We start from the raw sequence: 25,903 nt of genomic DNA on the forward strand, positions 1-25,903 counted from the left end.
TTGTTTCAGTTCAATCTTGACGCGGTGGGGGGAGTCCAATGGAAGCCTTCGTCGTAAGCTGAAGAAGACAATCGAGTCTGAATTTAGGTTGATAAACTAAGAGAAATTTATTAAATGCGCTTATAAATCCACTTTTTCCGCCTCGGCCTGGACCTGCCGGCTTGTCCTGACCGTCTTGGAGCCTCTGATCCACCGGTAACTGCCTCTGTTCGGCCTTGTTTATACTGAACAGCTCGACTCAGGGAAGCAGAAGGCCCGGCGGCTCTTCTGCTGTCTGTCTGTGAGGCTAACGGCCCTGTGGGCTCATCTCTGTGTCTGATGCCGATCGGCTCTTTAACTCACCGGGTAAGTGAAGGAACCTGTGACGGGTTAAGACTTTAAACTGATCTGCGTGGAACTCTAGAGCGGTGCAATGTCGGTTTATAGTTATTGTTAGCTGTTAGCTTGGAACTAGCTCCGGCTAATCCGCTGAATCTATGCTAAAGCTAACAGCTAAAGTGTAGTTAACGGTTGAAGATAACTTCAGACAGTCACGGCAAAAATAAGCTTTAGTCTTCTCTAACCCATGAGTATCACGGCGTATTAAACACACCAGGCTTTCATAATGTTCTAAAATGACTCAAATCTAATATTATAATACACAAAACACACGAGTGTGTTTTGGCTATTAATATTTATTAAACAAAGATGAAACAAAAAAAAACCTAACCCTACATTTGCTGATTTCTGGAATATCTAGAATTTGAAGTTGCAGCTGTTGCTCAAATGCCAGTGATTAATCGATTATTACCAGTGAGATCATCTCTGTAAAAGTAGTAGTTTTGCCAGTTTGCTGCTCTGGATGGATACAGGTGTCTAAGACAATACCAAGATCTGCAATTGCTTCTCTAATTACATTTACACTGTTTGAATCTGTTCATTGTACAACAACGAAGATTATTTACAAGCGTTCTTCCCTAAAGCAGAGGCCAAGGTCAGACCATTTAATGCTCAATAAAATGATAAAAACAATGGATATAGAAAGCAGTGATGTTTGTGGAGAGAAAAGATGTCTGCTAGTATTTCCTCCATTATGAAAGAGTGCATGTACTTATTAAATTTGTTTAGGAAAACCTGCTTTATTATTAGAATATGTACATGTTCTGATATTATCTAGATATCAGAACATATCTAGATATGTTCTGAGTTAACCTGAAGCTAGCTTCAGGTTAACTAGTTTTTTAAAATCAGATATTTTTCCAGGTATAATTGCCATTGAACTCTTGCAAAGTGCAAAAAATTCAAGTTGGGTCAGTATCTGAATATCCGATGTCACAGGAGCGGACGGACACAAAGTCTTCCAGCTAAACTGGCCTTTTCTGAATATGGCAAATAAAAGCATATACAAGGAGAACGCTTTGGTCACCGTCCCTCACTGTAAAACTCTGAGTGATACATTTTGAAATAAGTCTGCGTGATACTACACACTCACATCTGCAGAAGTGTTGGTTTAAGTCCATTGAATGGTTTCAAAACTACATTGAAAAAACAAAAAAACATTCATTTTCACTGTTTTTATTTGTAGAGAACATGAACCAGATGCAACAATGACATCCAGATTTGGGAAAACCTACAGCCGCAAGGGAGGAGAGGGCACATCCAAGTTCGACGAGGTCCTGTCCACCAAAAGAGGCACCCTCAGTACCAAATGGGGCGACACCACCTACAAGGCCAAGGTGGGCTCCAAGCGAGCGGGAGCCCCCAGGAATGACTCGGTCCTGGAGGTCTACAAGAAGCCCCGTCCCTCGGAGGACGGCCTGGACGATCCGTTCGGCTTCGACAGCGACGAGGAGTCCAAGCCGGTGACGTCCCGGGCGGGCAGCAAGTTGTCGCCCTCCAAGCCGGCGTCGGCCGAGCCGCCGCAGGCAGAGCGGCCGGGCTTTTCGTTGGAGGCGGGCAGCCGGTCCAGCTTCCAGGGGGGATCGTCCCACACCGCCGCGCTGTCGGCTGCGGAGAGCCCGTGGTTCAGCGGCGACGGGAGTCAGCCGGAGATGATGGAGGACACGGCCCGGTTCTTCAACAGCACCACTTCAAACACAGGTAAACAAACACGCAGACTGATTGTGTTAGCATCATAAAAAGCCGGAACAATCTTTAAGCTACGGAAGATCGACTTCGAATCGGGGATCGCAAATCTTCAGCTTATTGCTGTCAGTAAGCGTTGAAATGGGATCTAACGTTGTTAAGTGACAGGTGGTCAGCGCTGATGTTGTTGATTTCATTGTTGTGTAACTCGAGCTGAGCGCTGTGATATTTTGTAGTACTATTGTGATAAAGATTGTGATTTAAAAAAAAAAGATTACTTATTTTTTTAGGTAACTGTAAGCTCTCTTGAAGCTTTGGCTGCAGACCGTAGCTACCGTCCATCCATTGCAAATTCTTGTATGGGTTTTGGCTTGATGGTAGTTATACTTCCTACACCGCACTTTTGTTTTCCCTGCCAACTTTCTATAAGTGCGCTTGGATGCACCTCCTTTCCATCTAGCTTCTTTAGCAATGGCCTTTTGCGGTTTACCCGTCTCGTGAAACATTGTCAATCATTGTCTACAGGACAACTGTAAAGTCATCAGTCTTTTTTTCTTTTTTTTTTGGATTATGTAATCCAGAAAACGGCAAAACATAACCTTTCTGTATCAGTTGATATTTTGCTAAGCACGTTTTTGGAAGCCTGCGTTAGTTTTATGCCTGATCAGAATCAAACAAACTATATAACTATGTGTGTAATGGATCTTTCTTCTATCAAACGTCCGCTCCCGTTTGAAGGTTGCCGTCCGATTGCACCTTGATGCCATTTATAATGTGCAGCTTTTGGCACCCTTTTCTGCTTTCACACCCACACGAGCTGGGATCCACGCATCATGACCTCATACTCCCCCCGCAGCCCCCCCCCACCCCCCCCCCCCCCCCCCCCCTCGCTTCCGAAGCAGCAGGTCTTCATATTTATTTTTTCATTTACCTGTGGAAAGAAAGAGAGAGGAACATGGAAGCCGCGCAGAGCGATTATGTTCTCGTAAAGCGCCCGTGTTTAACGAGTGAACGACGAGATCGCTGCGGTCATATTGAGTGTGCGATTGCGAACAGCCTGCTCATTTATGTGGCTGTCAGATGAATCGGTGCGGAGGAGGTGGAGGAGAAAGAGTTGGAGGAGGAGAAGCAGCAGCAGCAGCAGAGTCTGAATTCCTCTTCAGGTTTCAGAGTGTTGGGACTCGTGCCATCTGATTGTGTGGGAGGGTCTGTCCTGCAGTCTGGATGGGTTTCAAGTCTTAGTTGGTGTTTCTTTGTTTTTTTTTGTGTGTTTGGATTAGACTTGAACTGACAAATCATCGCAATCATCATTGACATCTCGACTGAACTCGGACTTCCTTCCTGCCGTTCACTGCTTGCGATCTTTCACTGCATGTCTAACTCAAGCGAATTGTTCGGCTGGACTTAAAAACATGCAGTTTGTCACAAGGTAACAAAAAAAAAATTGTGCAATGTCTCATAAAAAAACAACAAAAAAAAGCAGTAGACTTATGACAAAACAAAGAAGTTTGAGCTAATCAAAATTTGAATCGATTCCGCCATCTTGTTTCAAGTCCATCTTAAGACATGAAGCGCCCATCAGTTTTATCTCGTCTTAAAACTTTAGCCGACAAATCAGATGCACTCTTGCAGCACAGCAAGGACGTTAACGGTGTATGTTGTACGATCGCCTTGTGCCTGCTGATCACTGTTAAACCGCAAAGAGCAATGATTTCATCCCTTTCCCACCAGCTCACACCGAATGTTTACTCTTTGCCTGAACACACCGTGCACTCGGCTTTCACACTTCTGACAGCATCCTCTCTCACTAGTGCTATGTATCAGTGAGCTTCAGGAGATACTCTGGTTGAAATTTAGCGAATTGTATATGTGCTGAAGTCTTTTTTTTTGTGTGTGTGTGTGCGTGTGTGTGAAGGTTTTACGGAAGTTGTCCCGGTTCATGTATCTGGCTAAACTCTAACTGATTTTATCAGCTTGATACTGAGGACTGGTTGTTTCGTTTCCTTCGGCACAGACTAAGGACATGGACATTGACCACAGTTATGATTTTTYTTYATTTTTAAATAAAGCCACATTTAACACTTTGCGCTCCAATACCAACTAAATACAAAATAAACGTTTCRACTCATTTACGTTAAAGGTTGTTGACGCATAGAATTGAAAAGCATAGACTGTGCTCTATAGACCAATCCAACAATCTCTGTGCTGTGGCWGATTATGTACATGTTCTAATYCTCCATGATCRAGAATTATCATCTCACCCAATCTTAAACTGAAGGTTATTACAGACCTAGAGRGTGCAGATTAGGGCTGTAGCAATACACTAATCTCACGACACAATACTCTGCTCAGGATWTGATATTTATCACAATATTCAGCAAATGACCCGATTCGACACAGTTTTARGATTTTCTGAAAGATTTTAGAGGGACAGAGTGATTTTGGTGACATTTTGTGATTGCTCCACAGACATGGATYGAATGAATTGAACTGATGTGTAATACTGGTGTAATAAATGTTTTTGTTTTACATTTGCTTTATTTAAATGTGTCTTTGTGTATTTGGTTATGCAGAAAAGGAATCTTTTTTTTTTTTGACTTATTCACTAATTTTAGATAATATCTATTTCATTTCATCATTTAATTAATTGCAACTGGTTTCATCACGTCATTTTTAATGTGCAAATGGGTAAAAAATGTCGTGTGTGATGGCTGTCATTTAATTCATGTGGATTTGACATAAAACTCAAAGTAGGATTTAATGTATTGATATTCTCTGAGGGGAAAAAAATCGATAATATCGTAGAATCGATTAAATTACAGAGCCCTGGTACAGATCACATGTGTGATGAAATAACTGTGTACAGTATTTTGGAGAGAATGCTGCATATCAATTATATCTCAGTACTTTCTAGAAATAGTTCCATATCAAATTGCATCATATTTCAAACATGTTTTTTTTTATTATTATATTCTGAACATTTTCAGCAAAAGAAATCTGAACAGGCCCAATTTAGGTTAGATTTGATGCATTTGGTCCAAATTCAGTCGCATTCTTTCAAGTAGAAGTAGGGATGCACCGATKGCATTTYTCTGGCACCAGTTTTTCTTTTCTAGGCTTAAGAAAAAATYGCTAAATAAGAGACAAAGTTGCTAAGTTGACAGAGGCGGGGTGACTATTGTTAGACRCGACCCAGTGGGGGGGGCCTGTCTGTCAGTCCACTCTCACGGCAGAGCAAAACCTGACAGCGGCGGATTTGTCGGAAACCTGCAGAGGTAGATGAGATCGGTTTCTCATGCAAGTACATAAAATGCAATGCAGTCAAGTACATCCCAATTAGAAACAAGGTGGGWAGAGATGGTGGGTTCGGTTTCAGAATTTGAGAACAAAATGTCCAGGTATGTAGACCGACGGTTCCTTTATGGCGACGGCTGTTTTAACCGTGTCCATTAGCGGCTCAGTTAATGTTCTGTAGCTCGGCCATTACCAGGAACAAAACTGGAGTGCCGAAGCTTTTCYGGCGGCTCCGTTCATCTTTCAGCTTTTAATTTACCGCRTGCTTCATCTTGGATYTGAGATGACCCAGTTTCAAGGTCAAACCCGGGGCTTCTGTTCAGAGCCGAGAGATTTAGGGTTCTGTGTTTTCATGTAAAACGGTTTCCTGTTTTTGTTATGCGAAGCGACTGCAACTTTTTCCAGCTCAAAGTTATTATCGTGGTGGTTACAAATGCCTCGGATCTGCCAGGTTCTGATTTTTCTCAGTGAGAGAGCTGGAACACGYCCGAGCTCAAGCGTTTGATTCTAGAGTAAAATCTAGCAAACATTTAAAAGACCAAAATGTCCTGCATGATGGAGGTTGTGTAGTTCACAATTTTATATCTTTCTTTAATGTGTTTAAAAAAATAAATAAAATTCTAAAAACAGTGAGTGAGAGACTAGCATGTTTATTGCGTATGCTCCTAATGGGTGTTCATTTTTGAATAAATGTAGCAGCTTTCAGACGAGTATCGGTTTGGCTTGGATGGTGGCTGCYGTTTGTTTTTCTGATGTGGCTGTATGACCCGTTTGCAGAGGTGCTCATAGAAACGGTGACGTTTTRGCACCTGGGGACGCCTAAGAAGATAAGATGTGAGTTTCTGCACATCTAACACAAGTCGACACACTTTATAGAGTTCCTGTTCGTTTGCAAGAACGTCCCGCTTGAGCGACGCGATTCTGCTCGGTTCACGGCGTTGATTTAAAAAACATATCATCAAGCGAGAGGAACTAAGCAAGGCATCTGACTTATTTTATTTAAAGCACACTTTCAGGCCTTCCTTGAAAGCAGTTACGGATTTACTTTAAGGAGAAATTTTGTGACTGATTTCTGGTTTTTGACCTGCTAATAAATTGTATCTGATGTTTTTTTGTATTATTCATAAATTAACATGCAAGAACAGGATTCAAAACATTTCCCTCCAGTCTTCCTTTATTTAGTTCTACCCTTTATTGAGTATTTATAACAGCAGGAGAGGTGATGTCACACACTGTGTGTGAGAGGGTTTTAGTGTAAAACTAGATTTTACTAATATTTTGAAACAAAATGGGGATAACCATAACCTTGATTAATAGATAATAGCAATAGCACACCTATGCTGAAAATAAAGAATATAAGTTGATGGATACTTCACAGCCAGTTATATTGATGGTGTGATTCCACTGGACTGGTTTCCATAATTATTTTTATTGCCACCTGCCTATACAACAACCAAAAAAAAAAAATAATTATTTTATTAAAAGAAAAACAAATCGCGGAAAATGACAACATAGACGAAATGACGTCATTTGTTGCCATAAACTTTGGCGTCAGTTTTCAGTTTATTGCCCAGACTTGCTCCTATTTATTGACATATATATTTTTCCGTCTTAGGATCGTCATGGCAGAACCCGGCGTCGTCACAGAACCAGCACAGCTACTCCTGGTACCTAAATGCTTCAGACAGCGACAAAAAGCCCCTGGCCCAGACCACCACCCTGAAGACGGGCTCCCAGGCCGAATCCACGTACGACTCCTGGGACGCCATCATGGGTCTCCGCCCACCGTCGCCCCTCCAGGAACCCCGGAACCCGGCCCCCACGCTCTCCTGGGGCTYGCCGGGAATGGCGCCAGCTGGCCTTCACTTGGCGCACAGGAAGCCCCCCTCTCCTCCGCGGCCGCAGAACCCCGGCGAGGGAAACAGCCTGACCAGCGAATCCGACCTCGCCGAGATGTCCAAATTCTCCCAGATGTCCGCGTCGTTATCGCTCGAAAGGAACTCGAACTGTCGGACGTACAAGAGGCCCAACAAGCAGGGCTCAGGCAGGGCCGCGGACTCCAGCGGATTCGACGCCGCCGCCTTCGGCTCCGATCTCCCCAAACCCTCCGCCGATGCCAACCATACCAAAACAACGGGCGGGGGACGGGGCAGGACGAGGGACTACACGGTGCTGCAGCCCTCGTCCGTGTCGGCGTGCAACGTCACCAACCAGGACCGCGGCAGGGACGAGTTTATTAGTGACGCGGCGCCTGCCAGCGGBGCCGGCGGCGCCTCTTCAGGCAGCACGATGGAAGCGGAGGAGCTCGGGTGGCAGCGGAAAAAGACCGAAGCCCAACAGCCGAGGTAGGACACAAACACATTGACTTGTTAAAAAATAGTCACTTTTGAAAACATGACCAAGTGCAGGAGAAAGGCTCATTAGATCACATCCTGTGTGTTTTAGTGTCGAGATTTATTYATTTGGATTAAGTTGGATGAACTCAATCTGCCCTGCATGATAGATTTATATAGTTGGTGATTAAGATACTAAATCTCCGAGACAGAGGGAGACGAATGGTGAAGATAGAAAAGGGTCTGGAAATTCTGAGCTAATCGTGTTTGACAAGTTATTGTAGTGATCGATTATCTTGACGATTAATTGATTAAATGTGGTACAAAAGATCTTTGCATTCTGCAGCTTTTTAATTTAACCACTTCAGATACATGAATAGATACAAATAGTTAAATTAGTTTTTTAAAAGATTATAAACATTATATTGGATAAAATCCAACAATCTATCATTTCTTTAGARAACATTTGGCCATTTGTAGCCCAAGGCGCTTCTCGTTTGGCTTAACATCACTACAGAATTGAGCTAATCTGTTTGTTTTTTTAAAAAGTGATTTTATAGCAACAGGTTCAAAATAAGATATTTTTTCTTTACAGAATTTGAAACTGTCAAGCTAAAACTATCACTTGAGATAATGCTTACGAAAAATGTTACATTTTTTTTTATCGTCAATGCAAAATGTATATATTATTTATACCATTTTGGCGTAATTTCTGCACAGTGAGTAGTACATTGTTTCAGCAAAATTGCCTTTTTTTTTTTTTGAGTCAGTTAACGATTAATTGATTTCTAAAATAAAAAGTTGACGATTGTTCGCAAAGAATTTCATTAATCGTTTCAGCYCTAGTTGCAGTTTTCAGCGATGGTTTCGAAATGAAATCTCGTTCACGTTGAAAGAACAGTGGCAGACGGAATAAAAACGTCTCCCCGCTTGATACGCGACGCCGTTCTCTTGCGCAGGCCCAGGCCGATCCAGACCAAGTCGAAGAAGGAGGACCTGTTCGGCTTCGACGACACCGACTTCAACCTGGAAGAGAACAGCGCCGACAGCAGCGACGGCAGGTCCAGCTACAAAATCCAGTACTTCGGCTTCGACGACATGAGCGACAGCGACGGCGTGGACGACACTGTCGCCGAATCCAAACCGAGGAGGAAGGTCGCGCAGCCTGCGGTATCCAAGGCGAACCYGGCGGTCACTGTCAAGGAAACGATGACTGCGGCAACGACAGTTGACGACGACGACGACGTTCCGGATCCGTTCGAGAGGCTGGAGAACCGAGAGAGTCGGCAAATCTGGGAAAAGCCGGTGGTGAAGGAAAGCAAGAAGAACTCCGAGAGACCGGAGTGGAAGACTCAAAGAGGTAAACGCGCATTCCAAAGAAAATGCATGACTCGACATTAATTTTACACAGATCAGAGTCGGGGGTGGAAACTGTAGTAAAGCTGTCAGTAATCCCAAATGGGTGAACACAAACGACACCAGAGTCTCAGTGATGTAAATATGACTGAGCATCCTGGCTGTAAGCGAGATTCAGAGTATCCACATTCTGCTCCTTTGGCTTGATGACCAGAAGTGCAGAGTGATTCACTGAGCTATAATTAACCCAAAAGAAACCAAACTCACTTCTGTTTAATGTAACACAGACATTTCTGTTACAAGGATGCTTTTTTTTTTTTGCTTCCAGAAAAGAGGCAAGTGAGCTGTGTGTTCGTATCTTATACGGTACATATTTAAATCTGAGTTGTGTTTTTGTATTTATTTGGAGTTAATTTTGGTGATTAAAAAGTATGAAAAATGGCCTTGTTGTGTGGGTAGAAATTGGGAACCAGTCCAGCTCACAGACAGAGATCATTTTTCTTTGAATGAATGTGTGTGTGTGTGTGTGTGTGTGTGTGTGTACATGTAAACATGACACAGAGCCCACATTGTGCTCCAGATCTTTCTTTTCTTCTTCCCAACAGCGATAACCTTGTTGCTGTTTGTTTTCGTCTAAACAATAACTCTAGTTTCCACCTCTGAAGCGGTGAATGAACTGCTTACAGGCTGTCTGTTAAAATCTTAAATTTATCTAATATTAAAGCCTTTGGATATCTTAAATTCATTTTTAAAAAACAAAAAGTATGTTGACCTTAATACATTAATTATGAGGAGTCTTAAATTTTGTCTTAGCAGGACTATTTAATCTAATATATTTAATTTTTTGGGTTTTTTCACTGGAATTTTCTGTCAGACAAAAGTTTAAGTTGCACTGAAACTTCTTCACGACGTTGTGACTCGAGATYGTTGAGGCTACCGGTTATCTTACTGCTAACATACCCCTGTTAGCTAGCTAGCTAGCTAGCTACCTACCTTTTTTGCGTCCAACATAGGTAAATGCAAATTTCTCACCAGCTAGCTGGACAAAATTGTACTTGTCTGTGGCGATATAGGTCTTAAATTCAATTCATAATGGTCTTAAGAACGTCTTAAAAAAGTGTTACATTTSAGTTGGTGAAACCTGGAGAAACCCTGATTTAAGCAAGAGATAAAACCAAATATTTTCAGGGAAATCTGTTGGAARCATCGGACACTTTCACTCTCAATACGTCTGACGTGTTGGTCTCGTTATAACCATACTGGTTCAGGTGGAACTTGGAATTGGAGGAGATAATCAGGAATGTGTTTGTTTTTTTTTCCGTTTTCCAGATACTCTGGACTTCTCTGAGGACGGCCTCCGAGTGCTGGCCAGCGGCCCCAGAAGGGCGGCTCAAAGCAAAGTGACCGAGAAGAATCCCGACACGTTCCGGAGGATCTTCAGCGCACATAAGAAGGTCAGACACAACRTCGCTAAGGCACATAAGGGTCTGACGTGACTCACGAGTGTCAACCGTGACGCTGTTTAAACTACAACACAAAGTCACTTAGTCTTTGTAKACGAAGTGGATCTRAGGATAAGAAGTAATGGCAAAAATGTCATGTTTTATAGTCTAAATGCTGCTGAAGAAGATGATAAAATTACAGTGTTCAGCAGAACTCGTCTTTKAAGGTTCCTAAATAGCTTTCAAATAAAAATATATTGAATATTATACTTGATAGCTGGCTCCGTGCTATGAAACCTACCAGTTTAAATGCGCTGCACCGTTTCCGWTAGACAAATGGTCAAATATCAACCCAGGACTACAGCTCACTGAGGGCTCTGAAAACTGCRTGGTTTCTTGGCAAGTAGGAAAAATGTAATCAGAAATCAGTGGGGTGGCGTATGTATAATTTTGACCCTGTGTGGATTAGGCTAATCCAAACTTGCRCATTTGATTCTTATTTTTAAAGAGATATTGAGGTTGTTTTTATTATCGCCACAGCCTGMAAAAGGCATTAAATKTTCCCAAATTAACTCKGGTTTTCGTCGTAGTTTTTTTTTTCTCCTCCCACAAACTTGTCCATTCGTTTTGAATTGAGGTTTTGGAAATGTTAATCGTATCCAAAACTCAGCCGCGTGCTCGTGTTTGGATCTCTTGATCGATCTGGTCTTTTCATCCAYTTAGAGCCCGTTATAGCCGCGCGCAAATGTTGTTGCGGAGTTAAAGAGGTGTGGATGGATGTACCTGTGGGGACGAGGGTTTCTCCGCCTCCGCCTGCTCTGACTCACTGCTCGGTGCGGTGCGTTGGTTTGCGGCGGTGTGTGTCGGCAGAGCTGAGGAGTGGCAGACGATCGGCCCTTTTTCTTTTTTTAGACTCCCGAGCTGGCCCGTCTTTGCTGTGTCAGCGTGCTAATGGCCTGTCGCTGCGCGCCTCACGGTGCCGGCCTCAGATCAGAGTTATCGATCGGCCTCTTTTAGAGCCGACGCAGATCAGCGGCACTCAAGCAGAGCGGAGAGTCTGTGTACTTTGTGTTAGATGGAGGAGGCAGGTTCATGAAGAGGAGGGCTGTGGGGTGAAGCCTCTTTATACATCTGCTCTTGAAGCTTTTATCAAATAAACAGCTTGAAACGGAGCGATAATTATGTTCTGTCTTGTTGTACGGCAGGAGAGTTTTTAAGAAGTCTCTGACCCTCGTTCGTTAGGTAATCAGTCAGGTTTGTCTTAATGAGCTCCAGAGACCTCTTTGGGTTCTTTTCAGTTCGCAGCTATTTCAGTTTTGGAGCGTCCTTGAAAAGTCAGAAATTCGTGCGTCTAAAAGTAAGGCCTTAAACTGTCTTAAGTGAAAAATGAAAGTCAGTGGGGAAATGTTTCCATAGTGACGCAGGGATTCGTCAGTATTTGGGCCTAACGGGTGAATTGGAAGGATTTCTTTTCTTCTTCTTTTTTTTCTGACGGTGTGAACTGTCAAAAAAAAAAGGAGAGCATTTGATGCTTCCCTGCAGGACGGTGACCGGGCTCCTGCGACATCAGCGCCGTTTATCTGACTTGAACGTTTTTGAGCCGTGACCTCGGCTCGAGCAGCCGAGCGCCGTTCCGCGGTTGAAGCGTGCCCCCGGCAACGTGTGAACCGTGTGTCTGTTTTCTTCCGCTGGGTGGGGGGAGAAGGAGGGTTTGCCCACCTTCCTGCCTCGCTTTTTTTTTTTTTTATCTGCGCCATGCTGCTCAGCAGCAGGTGGGTGGGATGGGCGGGGGGGCTCCTTGTGTCATTCAGATTACTGTAGCAGGCTTTAATTTGCTGTGTTGACGTTCCAGCTCTGCGCGGCTCATCCCCGAACTCCCCTTTTGTCTCTTGCTTATTAACCCTGCGGAGAAACTTTTTCCTGCCAACTCGGTCCGCTCTCTTTTCTTCCCTCTGTCCGTCTTTTGTTTTTCGTCCTGAATGCCCTGGCAGCCACCAACCGCAGGTTTGGCACCGAGGACGGTGTGTGTGTGTGTGTGTTTGTTTTTAAGTGCGTCGTGCTGTTCGATCATTGCTGGCTGACTCTCACCAACTTCTTCTGCATCTGTTTGCTCCTCGGTTCACTTGCTCATCCACTCTGTGCTTCAGCTCTCGACTGCTCTCCGTCTGATCGAGTTCAGCTTGCCAACATTTTTGCTCTTCGGCAAATTTTGTGCACGATGCGCCGAAAAGAAATGGAACCCTTTAAAACCACTGGCTTCAGGGTATTTTATTTGGAGCTTATGCAGCGTATCAGTAAAAAGTAGTGCATGATTGGGAAGTGAAAGGAAAATGTCCTGCGTCTCTACCAGAAATGAAACTTTTCTCCTGTTGTCTTTGATTGGATGGAGGACGTCTGTGAACGCCAGTTTGCAGTTCCTTCCGCAGATTTTCAGTTGGCATTAGGTCTGGACTTTGATTAGGCCAGTCTAACTCATAATAGATATGCTTTAATCTATTCCATTACAGCTCCAGCTGAATGCTTAGGGTGGTTGACCTCTAGGAAGATGAAGCTCCACCTCTCTTCAGAGTTGCCTTAGGCCTTTTTGCCTGCTTCTCGGAACAAAGGGGCCAACTAAAAATGTGTCAATGGTGTATTTTTGTGTCCATTTTGTCGTTAAATATGTGCTGTTTTGTATGATCTGTCACCTAAATTCCCAATGAACACTTTTTGCAAAGACCTGCTGAGATAACCAGCAGAGTTCAAATGCACCACTCGACGCTCGCGATGGAATAAAACATTTAACAGCGAATTAAGTCGGGGCCTTAGTTTTATGTTTAATAAGGTTTTACAACAAGCAATTACAGTAAGAGCTTCCCTTAATCAGATACCCACACAAAGGCCTTGTGTGACTTTTTTAAAATATTTTTTTTAAATCATCCTTATAAAATGTAAGCAAATAATTTCATCAGATTAGTCCCATTAGGAGCCCAATGTTTTCCCCTCCTGTCCTGTTGGCTCAGCGTCCTTGTGTCTGTTTATATCTGCTGGCTGTGGATCAAAAAAAGAAAAAAAAAGTCAAATGAGGTAACTGAAGGGAAAAAGAAAAACTGCTGACGAAGTGTTTCTGTCTGCATCAGATCGTGTGTCAGCTTGAGGTTTTGCCTCAAACTGCCGGCAGGCCGGCGGCTCCACCGTGTTCTCAGCTGCCTTTCTTCGCAGACGTTCAACCCGATTCCTGTTTTTTGCGCTGCGTTTCAGTCTCCCACCAAAGCCGTGTACAACGCCAGACACTGGACCGTGGAGAGCGAGGAGGAACCGCCGCCGCCTTTCTTCTCCTCCCGATCGCACGCAACTTCTGTAAGAACGCAGGACGGCACCGACGCGGCGTCTGACCGGACGCTTAGGTTTTGCGGCTGGACTGCGGAAACTCACGGAAACTTTCCTCCGTTCCCTCTCGCAGGCGTCCGTCCCGACCGGGAGCTCCAGCAAGGAGCCGGCCGACTCCCAGAAGGACGACGGGGTCTTCAAGGCGCCGCCTCCTCCTCCGAAGGTTACGAAGTGCGTCACCGTTCCCACAGATCCGTACCAGGACACGGTCACGGCACTCAAGTGTCATAAAGAACACAAAGAGGTACGCTTCCGTTTGTTTCCCCGAGTCACACTCAGAAACTCCTGACTAAAAACCAGGAAACGCTTCCGACTTCTCTTCCCCGCCGTCTCGCGTCTGCAGCTCTACACGGTGGTCCAGCATGTGAAGCACTTCAACGACGTGGTGGAGTTTGGGGAAAACCAGGAGTTCACGGACGACTTCGAGTACCTCGCCACCGGCCTGAAGAGCGGCCAGCCGCTCAACACTCGGTGCCTTAGGTATGAAAACGAACACCTGATTCTAACGGTTATAAAAGGAGCTTAATAGATTTTACATTTTTATTCTTACAGAATTTCAGCCCTAATTTGGATGGAGTGTTGACTTGTGTCGTGGCCATCACTGTTGTTTGGTTTCTTCAGTGAGATCAGTAATCGATTAGTCGATGGTTATGTCAATGATCGGTCAGCCACGATTAATTCGGTTAATCGTTTCAGCCCTACTTTAGAGTGTTTTGCATGCGCCACTGAAGGGTGTCGTGAACATCACAGTTGTTTGGTTTTCTCCAGTGTGATCAGCCTGGCGACCCGCTGCGCCATGCCGAGCTTCAGGATGCACCTCCGGGCCAGAGGGAAGGTGGCTCAGGTCTTCAAAACGCTGAACGACGCCCCGCAGCTCCCGGTAGCGATCACACTCGGAAGAGCGACGCGGCTTTCCGGAACTGAGCCGAGTGCTTTGACCCAGATTGTGTTAATCTGCTGGTTATCACGCTCTCTCTCCTCTCCTCAACCTTCAGAACCTGGCTCTGTGCACAGCAGCTCTGATGTACATCCTGAGCCGCGACCGGCTAAACATGGACCTGGACCGGTCCTGTTTGGACCTGATGATCCGGCTCCTCGAGCTGGACCAGGACCACGGAGCGGCGGCGGAGCCGGACTCCAGCGTCCAGTTTAGTGCCAAAGAGCTGGCCAAGATAAAGGAGAAGATCAGGAAGCTGTGCGACACCGTGCACAACAAGCACCTGGACCTGCAGAACATTACGGTGCCGTAACGCTCCGAGTCCTTTCATTTCCGATTTTCAGGCTTTTTTATTTAATTTTTTTTTCGAAAAGAAGCTGCTCCTAAAACAGCTTCTTCACACCACCCACAGATTCCAGGCTGTTTTTAGCAGCTCGATCGGAGCTGAACTAAAACGCTGCTCATCCTCTCCCCTTCTCCTTACAGACGGGTCATTTAGCCATGGAGACGCTGCTGTCTCTGACCTCGAAGCGAGCGGGAGACTGGTTCAAAGAGGAGCTGCGGCTGCTGGGAGGACTGGATCACATCGTGGATAAAGGTGTTTGTCTCAAAGGGACAGAAAACGCTCGCCGTCTCCCGAGTGTTGAATGTGACCGTGGCTGTCTCCCCCGATCTCCACAGTGAAGGAGTGCGTCGACAACCTGGACCAGGAGGACCAGGAGGAGAAGCTGGTTTCGTCGCTGTGGGGAGCGGAGCGGTGTCTGCGGGTGCTGGAGAGCGTAAGTGTTTTCAGGGGGGGGAGGAAACTTGAAGAAAAAAAAAAAAGTTTATCCAAGTACGTTTGAAATGAGACAAAACTAACTTCAAAGTAACTTTCTAGATAGATATAACTTGTTTTGAGTGAATAATATTAATTAAAAAAAAAAACTAAAAATAAACTACTAGTTCCACTGGCAGATTATTTCATGTATAGCAAGTTAGTGGAACTAGTACTTTTTTAAAATTTTTTAATCAATATTATGGAATAATTAACGTAAAACAAGCTATATCTTGCTGAAAAGTTACTTTTAAGTTAGTTTTGTGTTATTTCAAGTGTATTAAGATATTTGTACTAGAAAGTAGACTGGGTTAGCTTGAAGTGTTGAAAGGTTCTGCTTTAAGCACTTTTCCCTCTTTGTGATCTCTGAAAGTGTCAGCATAGGATTCACACACAAAAAACAATCAAAGAAAAGCTCCGAATGAAACGGAAATGAGTGACCGTTTGGGTTCATGCAGGTGTCCGTCCACAATCCAGAGAACCAGGGCTACTTGATCGCCTACAAGGACTCGTCGCTCATCGTCTCCTCCGCAAAGTGAGTAAGCTTGCTTTAGGATCCGACTGCGGATCCTAAATATATGCGGCGTTGCCGGGTCAAGCCGCATATATTTTATCTACTGAAACTTCTTCCTCGTTGTGTGACGATCAGACCGAAGCCACGTAAATCCAGACGTACTGATTTCCCCCGTCAGAAGCTGGAAGCGCGCGTCGCCTCCCCAGCCAACCCCCGTCTTTGTGTTCCGTGTGCGTCACTCGCCATTCAGTGGATCGTTATCGGGGTTTTGTCGCTCCATTTCCTTGTCGTGACCTCCTGTCACTCTCAGCGGCGACCTTTTTACCTCTGACCTCAGCTGGAGGAGAGGATGACGTCACTGTTTCGCTTGTTTCTTCGGGTGATGGGGAAGCGGGGGGTTTGTTCTCAGGTGTTGCAGCCCGAAGGCAGTTTTCTAACCTTTCTGTGCTTCAGTTTGGTCTCAGAAAAGATTTCAGGCATCAATCCTCTTAAATAATCAGCTGTAATGCTGACTGACGGGGGGGGGGAATTCAACGAGAACGCTGAAACAAATGAAAAAGAATCAAAAGTTATCTACCAGAAATAATGTAGAGCTTAATTTTTTTTATGAACAATATGAACAATCCATAAGTAAGTGGAATGCTCTTGAGCAAATTAGCTTTGTTTTTGTTGTTTTTTTCTTACTGAGAATTACTTGACTTTTTATAATTTTTTTAAATTAGGAATTAGGTTTATGTAAGCACCAGAACAGGGAATAAAATAATACGAAGGCATTTACAACAGTGTGAATTAACAAAGCTGCAAAGGGACAATAAAAACGGAGGTTATTTATTTAGTCATACATCACCAACCGGCTGTCGTTTCCGCAGCTAACATCACCACAAGGTGGCAGTAATGCACACAGTCGTTGAGCTCGATAAACCTTCCAAAAGAGACAAACTCCACCGTCCCAGTTTCATTTGGATGAATTACAGAACCCAGTCACGAGCGTGTTAAAGAGGAACTCTGCTGATGACTGAGACGTTGTGAGAACCGCCATTATCTGAAGGAAGACGAAGAATCAGTTGACCAGCTGATTCTCCTCCCGGCTCCTCCTGCTTTCCTGCCCTTTGGGTGACCGGGCAAAGAGCGACAAAGAGCCGCTGTTTGGGAGTGCGACACAGGCTTCGGTCTGAGCCCTCAGCTGTCCGCTGGTTAACTCGATTAACCCCGAAATCCACGGGGTGAGGCCCCCGGAGTGACCGAGCTCTGCTACCGAAACAGCCAGACGGCATGGGCTCTYCGTTCTCTTCATCCGTCTCGCTCGTTTTTTGTTCCCTTCGGTCTCTCTGTCACTCCCTCGCTCTTTATTTCCTTCCTTTGTTCCAGTTTCCTGCTTTCCTTCTCTCTGCAGAAGCTCCTCCGTCTGCATCCGACGGCTTCAGCTGTCTGCAGGCCTAATCTGATAAACCCCAAACGGAACGCAGCAGGTCCTTCTGCCGTTTGATGAGCCTCATTTTGTCTGGCCATGAACTTCATTAGAGATGGTTCTCTGAAAGGGAAAGAAGGATCGTCTGTGACAGTGTTTTTTTCTGAGGAAGACTCTTCGTTTCCCAGATGAGACCAAAATTAAATTTTCATAACCTGTATCTAACACACACATCTTACGTATCAGTCTGAACACACCTCCCCCATGTTAAAACACGGTGGTGGCTGCATTGTGCTTTCTGTAGAACACTGAATCATTGAAAGCCCATTAAAAGTGCCAACTTTCCATCATTTTGTAAATAATGACACTTCCATGCACTTTTAATGGATTCAATACAACTTTTAGAGCAACTCGGCATCAAAAGTGTCATTATTTACCAAATGACGCTTCATAACAACAGTTAAACATTCATAATGACCCTTTTGTGTTCATGACAGATGTTATGTCATGTTTAGACAGTGTCATGTTGGTCTTATGCTCAAAGAAAGTGTTACCGGATTGGTTCCTCACCTTAACCAACGAGCAAAGGGACTTAAAATAGCTAACAGCAACATTAGCATTTTTGTCGTCGACGGCCAACGATCCCAATCGCATTTACAAAAGACTGGCTTAAAAAACAAAGAATCAAAACCTTCATTTGAGCGAGGATGAGCTTCCTCCGCATCGTGACTGTAGAATCCCCCCTCGCTGCCCCTGTGAGCTCTGAAGTTAATTTCATCCAGATGTTCCTTTTATGTCTTTCCTTCTGTCTTTCTTTGCGTCCAGACTCTGGTTTCTGCTCTGTTCATTCACCGCTGACATTTGATCTAATTTGGTTATTTACATCGTGCTGCTGACCCACTTCACCCTCCCAGCTGCTGCAGTCGGACTTTGCGCGCGCACACACACACACACACACACAAACACAAACAGCGGTTTCCCTGAATGCGGCTCTGTTTTATTACGTCGTTGAAGAGTTAAAGTCCTGTTCAGAATCTGGACGTGAACCAAGTTGGTCACCTGACAGGCTAGAACTTTCAACACTTTTCAACGTTATTTATAGTTGAAAACTTATGTTTTCAGACACCTAATGAAAAAGACAGACTTTTTTCTTTTTTTTTTACTTACTGTGAGAAGTTAAATCGGACAAAACTTCTAAAAACTGCTGAAAACTGCTAAACTTGGCAAGAAAATATTTCATTTGAGCTGGGATGTCATTAACCTTAACACGATTTGTTTGTATTGTGAATATTTATTATTCCTAAAAGGTATAAGGACTTATTGTTCCGTGCAATTGATGTAAAGGTTGGGCTTGTGTTTTATACTTTAAACAACGTCATTTAAGTTGGGGGATTTTTGTTGAATTGGTTTTTTTGATCTCATACCACCAGTTCCTGTGGCGATAATATTTTGCGATTAAGCGTTGAACCTTCTGTCTCAGGGCTCTGAGGAGGTGCGAGCAGATGATCCAGCGGTACAGCAGGGAGGTGAAGTCGGACGGCGGCACGGTGGGGAAAGCAGTGGAGAACTGCATGAGGGCCATCATCGGAGTCCTGCTCAACCTGACGCACGACAACGGTGAGGCTCCGATGTTTGAACCACAAAATAAGCAGTTAGAGACCAGTGCTCTCATGTGTTTTTTTTTTTTTGTTTTGTTTTTTGTGTGTGTGTGTGTTTACGCAGAGTGGGGCAGCACAAAAACGGGCGAGCAGGAGGATTTGATAGCGACCGCTCTCAACTGCGTTCTCAAAGTCCCTCAGTATCTTCCTCAGGAGCAGAGATTTGATGTCAGAGTGCTGGTGCGCATCACACGACACCCCGAGCCGACAGGAAAACCCCCGAGAAACAAAAAGCCCKGCTGAACACGATCTGGAGTGTAACGATCGACCTTTTGCGTTTCCGGTGCGTTTCAGGGTCTGGGGCTGCTGATCAACCTGGTGGAGTACAGTGCCAGGAATAGATACTTCCTGATGGAGATGGAGATGGAGGGGGGCCAGGGGCCGTGCGACTCCACCGTCCTGCTCGGCGAGCAGCATCAAGATCTGGGCGGTGGTGGCAACGGCGGCGGGCCTCTGAGCGCCATTGCAGCTCTCGTACAGGTAGGGCTGGGTGATGTGGGCTCAGAATTTTATTGCGATATTTCCTGATGCTATTGTGATAACGATAAAAACCATGATAAACTATTTATTACTTCTTTTTTTTTTTTTTTGGTAACTTAACTGTGTGACTGCATGGCGCAGCATTTGTAGCGCCACAAACGCACATCTTGACAGACGTAACCATTTGACTCGGGCGTCATCAGGACGCCACTTACTGCTGTTTTATTTCATGAGTGTGTTTTTAATGATATTTTTGAATTTGCAGATATTTATTGATGCTCCCATGACAGAAAGCACAGAAAGTGGTGAAAATATTTCTGATAATACTGTCAGTTTTTTTTCTTCTTATTTTGCGTCTTTAATTAGAATTTATTGAGACTCAGATAAATCAGGATTCTTATTGCAATGAGAAATTTTCATGATAAATGATACGATAAAATTAGATTTAATGTTGGGAAAGCCAAATTTTGCTCTGAACTGRTMATTTCAAATTATCCTGGGCTTAATGTAACCCAGTATCAGAATAATAATTTTAAAAAAAAACTTTKAATATGATTGAACTTGTTTCCCCCTCAGCTGTTCCTGCAGCGCGAGCGAGCTGCCGTGCTGGCCGAGGCGCAGACCGATGACCTCATCAAAGAGGCTCCGAAGCCGGCGCTCGACCAGAGCGGCGAGTGGCAGGAGACCGGAGGCGAGATCCAGTGGGTCGCCAACGACAACGCCTCAGACAAGCAGGAGGAGGCCAAGAAGAAGAATAACGACGAGGAGGATGAGCAGTTGGACCTAAACAAAGGTAGAGCGGCGCTCCAGTTTACTCTCTAGCCAGAACTCGGTTGAACTGTGGGAATAAAGCGTCCCGATTTCTTCCCCGTAGCTCTGCAGCACGCAGGGAAGCACATGGAGGACAGCATCGTAGCCTCGTACACAGCACTGCTGCTGGGCTGCCTGTGTCAGGGGAGCCCGGTGAGTCTCACTGCGTTGCGCCACACATCCCGCTGACAGAGAGGTGCAGTTTCTATGATTAATTACCGCCGTCTGGTGTTTGTTTCCACCAGATGAATGTGACTACTGTGAGAGAAAACCTGCCAAAAGGAGATTTCTCCATCATGACAGAAATGCTGAAGAAGTTCCTCAACTTCATGAACCTCACAGTGAGTCGCAGCCTTTGGAACATTTCTGTATCTGAGAATGAACAGCACAGACTTTTTTTTTTTTTTTTTTGACAGCAGCACTAAGGAGTTGAGATTATAAACTAATTTTATCAGTGCATGTTAGCAACTAGCATGGCAAGCAGTACAGCAATCGTCGTGTAAGTATTTTTAACAGCTGATGATTTCTAAAAAATCCCGCCACCATTTCCAAATCAATGAGCGACACGTTAAAAGCTCAAAACGGCGACGCCTTAACTGTGTTGTAGGCGTTCAGCCTTCCTGTTATCTGCCTTAAGTATGGCTCTCTCTCGCTTTCCTGCAGCCTGGGAGAACCTCAGACACGTCTCAACATGTTGTAGACAAACAGCCGTGAACAGCTTCTCACATCTGGCTTCGTTATTAAACACATCACCGATAACAAAAAAGTTTTCCTAGATTTATAGGTTGAAACAATGCAAGGCGCAGGACAGCTGTAATGATTCTGATACGAGTTGAAATTTATTGTGGATTTTCTTTTTAGCTTTTAGCTAAGCAGAGATTAAAATGATTTATGAATTAGGTCAGTGCTGATGATTTTTTCGAAGGTTTTTTTTCCCTGAAACTCTGCTCTCTCTGTCTGCAGTGCGACGTCGGCACCGCAGGACAGAAGTCCATCTCCCGGATTATTGACTACCTGGAGCATTGCTAGAGAAGCCTGACACACACACACACATACAAACTCTATGCCTCACACACCAACACATACACTGTCCTCTGCCCCTGAGAGACGCCTCCTCCAGTCAAAGGCAGCCCCTTTCACACCCCCGTGGTTCGTCGTTCGTTGTCATTAGTGGACGATTTGGTTCCTCCACCCGTTCTTAAGTGTCACCCTAAAACACCGTTTGGCTTTTATTTGTTTTTATTTAAAGTTCCTCGGGATGTTGTTTTTATTTCCAATCTCGACTTTTCCTCTTTGCTTTTCTGAATTTCTTTTTGAAAATTCCTCATCCAGCTCATCCTCCCTCCGATTGCAAACGTTTTTGTTTTGTTTTTTTCCTGCGCCCACTCCCTCCTGTCCTCGAAGCTTCAAAACATCGCAAGATGATTTAAAAGACGAAGAAAAAACCCCAGAGAAGTCCAAATTGATCTCTTTGCTTTGAAAGTGACATCCTCTCTACTCCTGTCATCTTGCGCTTCTCTTCCTTTTTCACCTCTCGACTCTGTGGAAAAGACGCTCAGGAATCAAAGCTATTGATCTTTTGTGGGTCAGAAGCACAGAAACTAGTCCGGACCACCTGGAAGTGTCACTTTGGGCCATATTTTTTCCCGTTTATTAGAACCGACAGGCTTTTTTTTTTTTTTTTTTTCTCTCGTTTGCATTGTCAAAATTCAGTTTTTCTGAACATTTTCTAGATGTAACACCCGTTTTATCCCTCACAAATGGCTGTAGATGGACGCAGACACTAAGGAAGATGAACAGAGATCAAACACGGCTGAGAAAAGAGGAGAGAGGAACTGAAAGTGACGCCAAGATATTCTGAGGGTCCCTGGAAGCTTCAGGTGGAAATTTCTTTTTAGTTTCCTTTTGGGTTTCTCAGACTTCAAATGGTGTGTTTCTGACTCACTGGAACCCAGAGGTCGATTGGCTCGTTCGACTCTGAGGATTATCAGGTTGGAGATAAATCTAAACCTAGAAAAAAAGAAGTTCCTAGGATGAAAACCATTACTGAAGCAAGGATCATTTTTGGCATTTCGTAGAAAAAAACAAAAAACGTCTCAATAAACATTTCACAGGAACCAACACCTTTGAGTCTCGTATAAACCCCAACAGTGTTGGTAATTCATAGTTTTACTCCTTTTAACTCTGCAGCCTGTGCTCTCTCCTCAAATATGTGTTCTACGTTTTTCCAGTTTCGCTTTCCACTGGATTCGATGTTGTTTAGATACCAAATTCAGGTTCTTCAAAGGTTTCTTAATTTGTTCGAGGCACGTGTCATCACACACACACACACACACACACACACACAATTCAATCTTCACACCTTTAAACAGAAGTTTACAGAGCTTTATTCCCGGACGTCTGCAGAATGAATGGAAGAGCTTTCTGTACATAGTCCCTGTACATAGATTGATTTCCTCGTGTAGGAGGAAAGTTATTTGGGGGGCTGGGGGGCTAAAATGGGTGGGTCTGGGGTTATAAAGGGTGGGGTTGTGGGAAAATTGAGGGAGGGGGGTTGGGTTAAATTTAATTTTAGATGCTAGACTTTTCTGAATCGGACTCTATTTTTCATTTTCTAAAGCTTTTTTTTGTTTTGTTTTGTTTTTTTTCGCCCAGTTGTGTGTTTGTTTTGGACGGATGGACAGAGAGCTTCTGCAGGAAAACTTGATCTTTGTACCAATTTGCAGACTTGTGTCTTTGGTTACATGTATATAATTTTAAAATAATAAAAATTGCTACTTTCAGTAACTGCTTGACTGCTTTCTTCCCCCCTCAATATCCTGAATTATCACTCAGCAAAATTTTTTTTCTTGGGGGGGATATTATTGTGTGAAAAGGAGGAAAAAAAATCTTAAATCTCCTAAATGACCTGAATATAAAAAGCTGCAGACTGAAAGATTATTGCAGAATTTATTTACAATCAGTAGAAAACGGTAAAAAAAAAAAAAAAAGAAAAAAGAAAAAAAAGTTTTGAGTCTTTTGGTGTCCCTCAGTTTCTATCACGCGTTCCGGTTATCTGCTCCTCTCCGCGTTCCGAACCTCACCCTCAGGTCCAGCTCGGTTCGGTTCCGAAGGCCCGCATGTCCCGGTCCCGTCCTGCAGCAGCTCAGTCAGGGTGCTGATGTAAATCTGCGCCATCTGCAGAGTCTCCGATTTGGACAGCTTCTTCTCGCTCTCCAAGTTCGGGATGACGCTCCGCAGCCGGTCGAACGCCACGTTCAGTCCGAGCATCCTTCTCCTCTCCCGGGCGTTGGCGGCCAGGCGCCGCCGCCTCTGCGCCCGCTCCAGGGCGCACCTGTCGGGCTGCAGGTAGTGCAGCGCTGGGCCCAGCCGGAGCTCCACGATGGCGCACGGGGACGCCTCGCAGAAGTCACGGCCGTCTCTGGAGCGCGCCGCCTCGGCTTGCTCCTGCGCTCGGGTCCGCTGCAGCAGCGCATGGATGTCCCCGCTGAGATCCACGGGGGCCGCGGGTCCGACCCCGCCCTCCGGAGTTGTGGTGATGAAGGGCGCAAACAGGCCTTTACGCGGCGGCATGTCTCCACTTGTTCCTCTGAAGCAGAACCAGACAGCGCTGGGGGACGGAAGCGCAAATTCAAACTTCCCCAACTCTGGGACGGGAATTTATGGACCCGAGAGACACGGGGGGGAGGGGGGGGGACACACGGCTTGCGTGAATCCGGGGGCGTGGAGAAGGTCGTGTGCTGCCTAATGAACAGAGCCAAAGCCACGGCAGGAGGTCCATTAACCAAGTTCATCAAAAAAGGATTAGAAGCGAGTCAGTGAGCGTTGAGGACCGAGGAGGGTGCAGGAGAGGAAACAGTCCGTCTTATTGGACCAGTGATGCACGCGGCTTTTGGAGGGCCTTTCGCTGCCTGCATTTAAATCAAACAGACTCAAATAAAATGTGCTGCAAGTTCTCTAGTTATTCCAGAAAAGCGGTATTTCTTTTTACTGAATATTTCAGCCCTTGAATCTGTTTCGAGTAAATATTAAACTGCCTTTAAATCAGGGTGATAGAACTTGTGTAGCCCGGTCATTTAAATATTTTTGTCATTTTGTCAATATATGTCATTTATAGGTGAGTTTCTTTTGACTGACCGTTCATAACAGTTGCTGTAAATGTATTTAATATTTTTGTAACATTTTGATATTTCTTTTATAGTTTATCAACAACATAAAAATGTCAATGAAAATTTGGAAAATGAGTAACGAATTAAAAACGTATTGAATTGTAAATGAAGTTACTGAATAAACAATTATAAWGTAACTCAGAAATGGGATAAATAAATAAAAATCTCTGAAAATAAAGAATAAAAAAAATATCCTAGAATTAAATATAAATGGAAATAAGTTCCAAGTGCTTCACAAAATAAACATAATACAGTCAACAGAAAACGAGCAATGAACATTGCATTTTGTAAAATGTCAGTCAAAATCATCAAGCAAATGTGCATCAAATATGTTGATCAATGTTCTTGCTACACAGCTCTAAAGTGTTTTTGTTTTGTTTTTTGCCTCGATTTAAAGGTAGTCAGCGTTTCAGCATCTTTGCAGCTTTCTGGAAGTTTGTTCCCGATTTGAGTTGAGATTTAGTTGCATCAAAATATGACGGGACGTTTCTCAAAGGAATGTAACTCCTGTAATCCCTATGGATGTTTGTCCCTGAGCGCATCTGAGTAATCCAACCTTTGATGCAACAGCTTCTTCCTCTATGATTGGCCTTTCAGCCCATGTTGATATGAGCCTTTTTTTTTTATTGTGGATAATGAGACTCGATAATGTTTGGCTTATCCTTACAAAATGTTACGTCTTAGCTTTGGGTATGGCTGTTTATACTTGAATGTAATTGTTTATACAGGTGAATGGGACAATTTCATGCATCTGGAAATTTTACAAGACTTCAGGAGGTCCTCAGTTCTCTTCCCAATTCCTTGGCTGACTTCTTTTTTTTTTTTCTTTACGATGTCACACAAGGACATCGTGAGACGTTGATTTGAGGCCTTAAAATAAGAAAGCAATTGTGTCATCTGGCATTTAGCAAATTAAAGTTGTTTTATTAACCCCAACAGGATCTCCAAAACGAGACAGATTTATTCTCAGAAATTGAGAGAGGAAAAGTTTGCTTTTTTTTTCTACAGTGTTTGTGATTGTCTGGTGTAAGTGAAACAAACTTTATCGTCTGATTTTTATAGATTTAAATAATTAAAATATTTAAAGAAACACAAGTGAAAGCTGCAGGGTTTGTTAGAGTGAACTAAATAATTCATTGGGTTGAGGAGTACCACTTCATCGCCCCCCTCCACTTCCCCAAGAGTTTGGACTGAAAGGTGAAGTTTGGTTCACGAGCGTATTAACCGATGAAGTTGGGAGCTTGTCGTGCTT

At 44.2% G+C, this 25,903-nt stretch overlaps 2 protein-coding genes across 2 annotated transcripts; one reads left to right on the forward strand and one right to left on the reverse strand.

Moving 5' to 3' along the window:
• LOC103481872 (wings apart-like protein homolog) lies at positions 1 to 23,265 on the forward strand. Its single transcript, XM_008437660.2, has 20 exons — positions 1 to 345; positions 1,565 to 2,079; positions 6,974 to 7,703; positions 8,651 to 9,051; positions 10,377 to 10,501; positions 13,730 to 13,828; positions 13,932 to 14,102; positions 14,202 to 14,338; positions 14,627 to 14,738; positions 14,854 to 15,099; positions 15,282 to 15,393; positions 15,477 to 15,574; positions 16,071 to 16,147; positions 19,015 to 19,151; positions 19,257 to 19,372; positions 19,487 to 19,672; positions 20,249 to 20,465; positions 20,547 to 20,635; positions 20,728 to 20,823; positions 21,446 to 23,265. The coding sequence occupies exons 2-20, from the start codon at positions 1,587 to 1,589 to the stop codon at positions 21,509 to 21,511; spliced, it is 3,708 nt and encodes a 1,235-aa protein (XP_008435882.1). The 5' UTR covers positions 1 to 345; positions 1,565 to 1,586; the 3' UTR covers positions 21,512 to 23,265.
• atoh1c (atonal bHLH transcription factor 1c) lies at positions 23,086 to 24,614 on the reverse strand. Its single transcript, XM_008437662.2, has one exon. It carries the CDS (start codon positions 24,053 to 24,055, stop codon positions 23,534 to 23,536), a length of 522 nt encoding a protein of 173 aa, XP_008435884.1. The 5' UTR covers positions 24,056 to 24,614; the 3' UTR covers positions 23,086 to 23,533.
• Positions 24,615 to 25,903: the final 1,289 nt, after the last annotated feature.

The sequence above is a fragment of the Poecilia reticulata genome, linkage group LG19 (assembly GCF_000633615.1).
Source record: "Poecilia reticulata strain Guanapo linkage group LG19, Guppy_female_1.0+MT, whole genome shotgun sequence".
In the NCBI taxonomy this organism is placed as follows: Eukaryota; Metazoa; Chordata; class Actinopteri; order Cyprinodontiformes; family Poeciliidae; genus Poecilia; species Poecilia reticulata.

Excerpts from the sequence above, each read along its gene's own strand:
- atoh1c (XM_008437662.2), bottom strand. The coding sequence starts at position 24,055 with ATGCCGCCGCGTAAAGGCCTGTTTGCGCCCTTCATCACCACAACTCCG.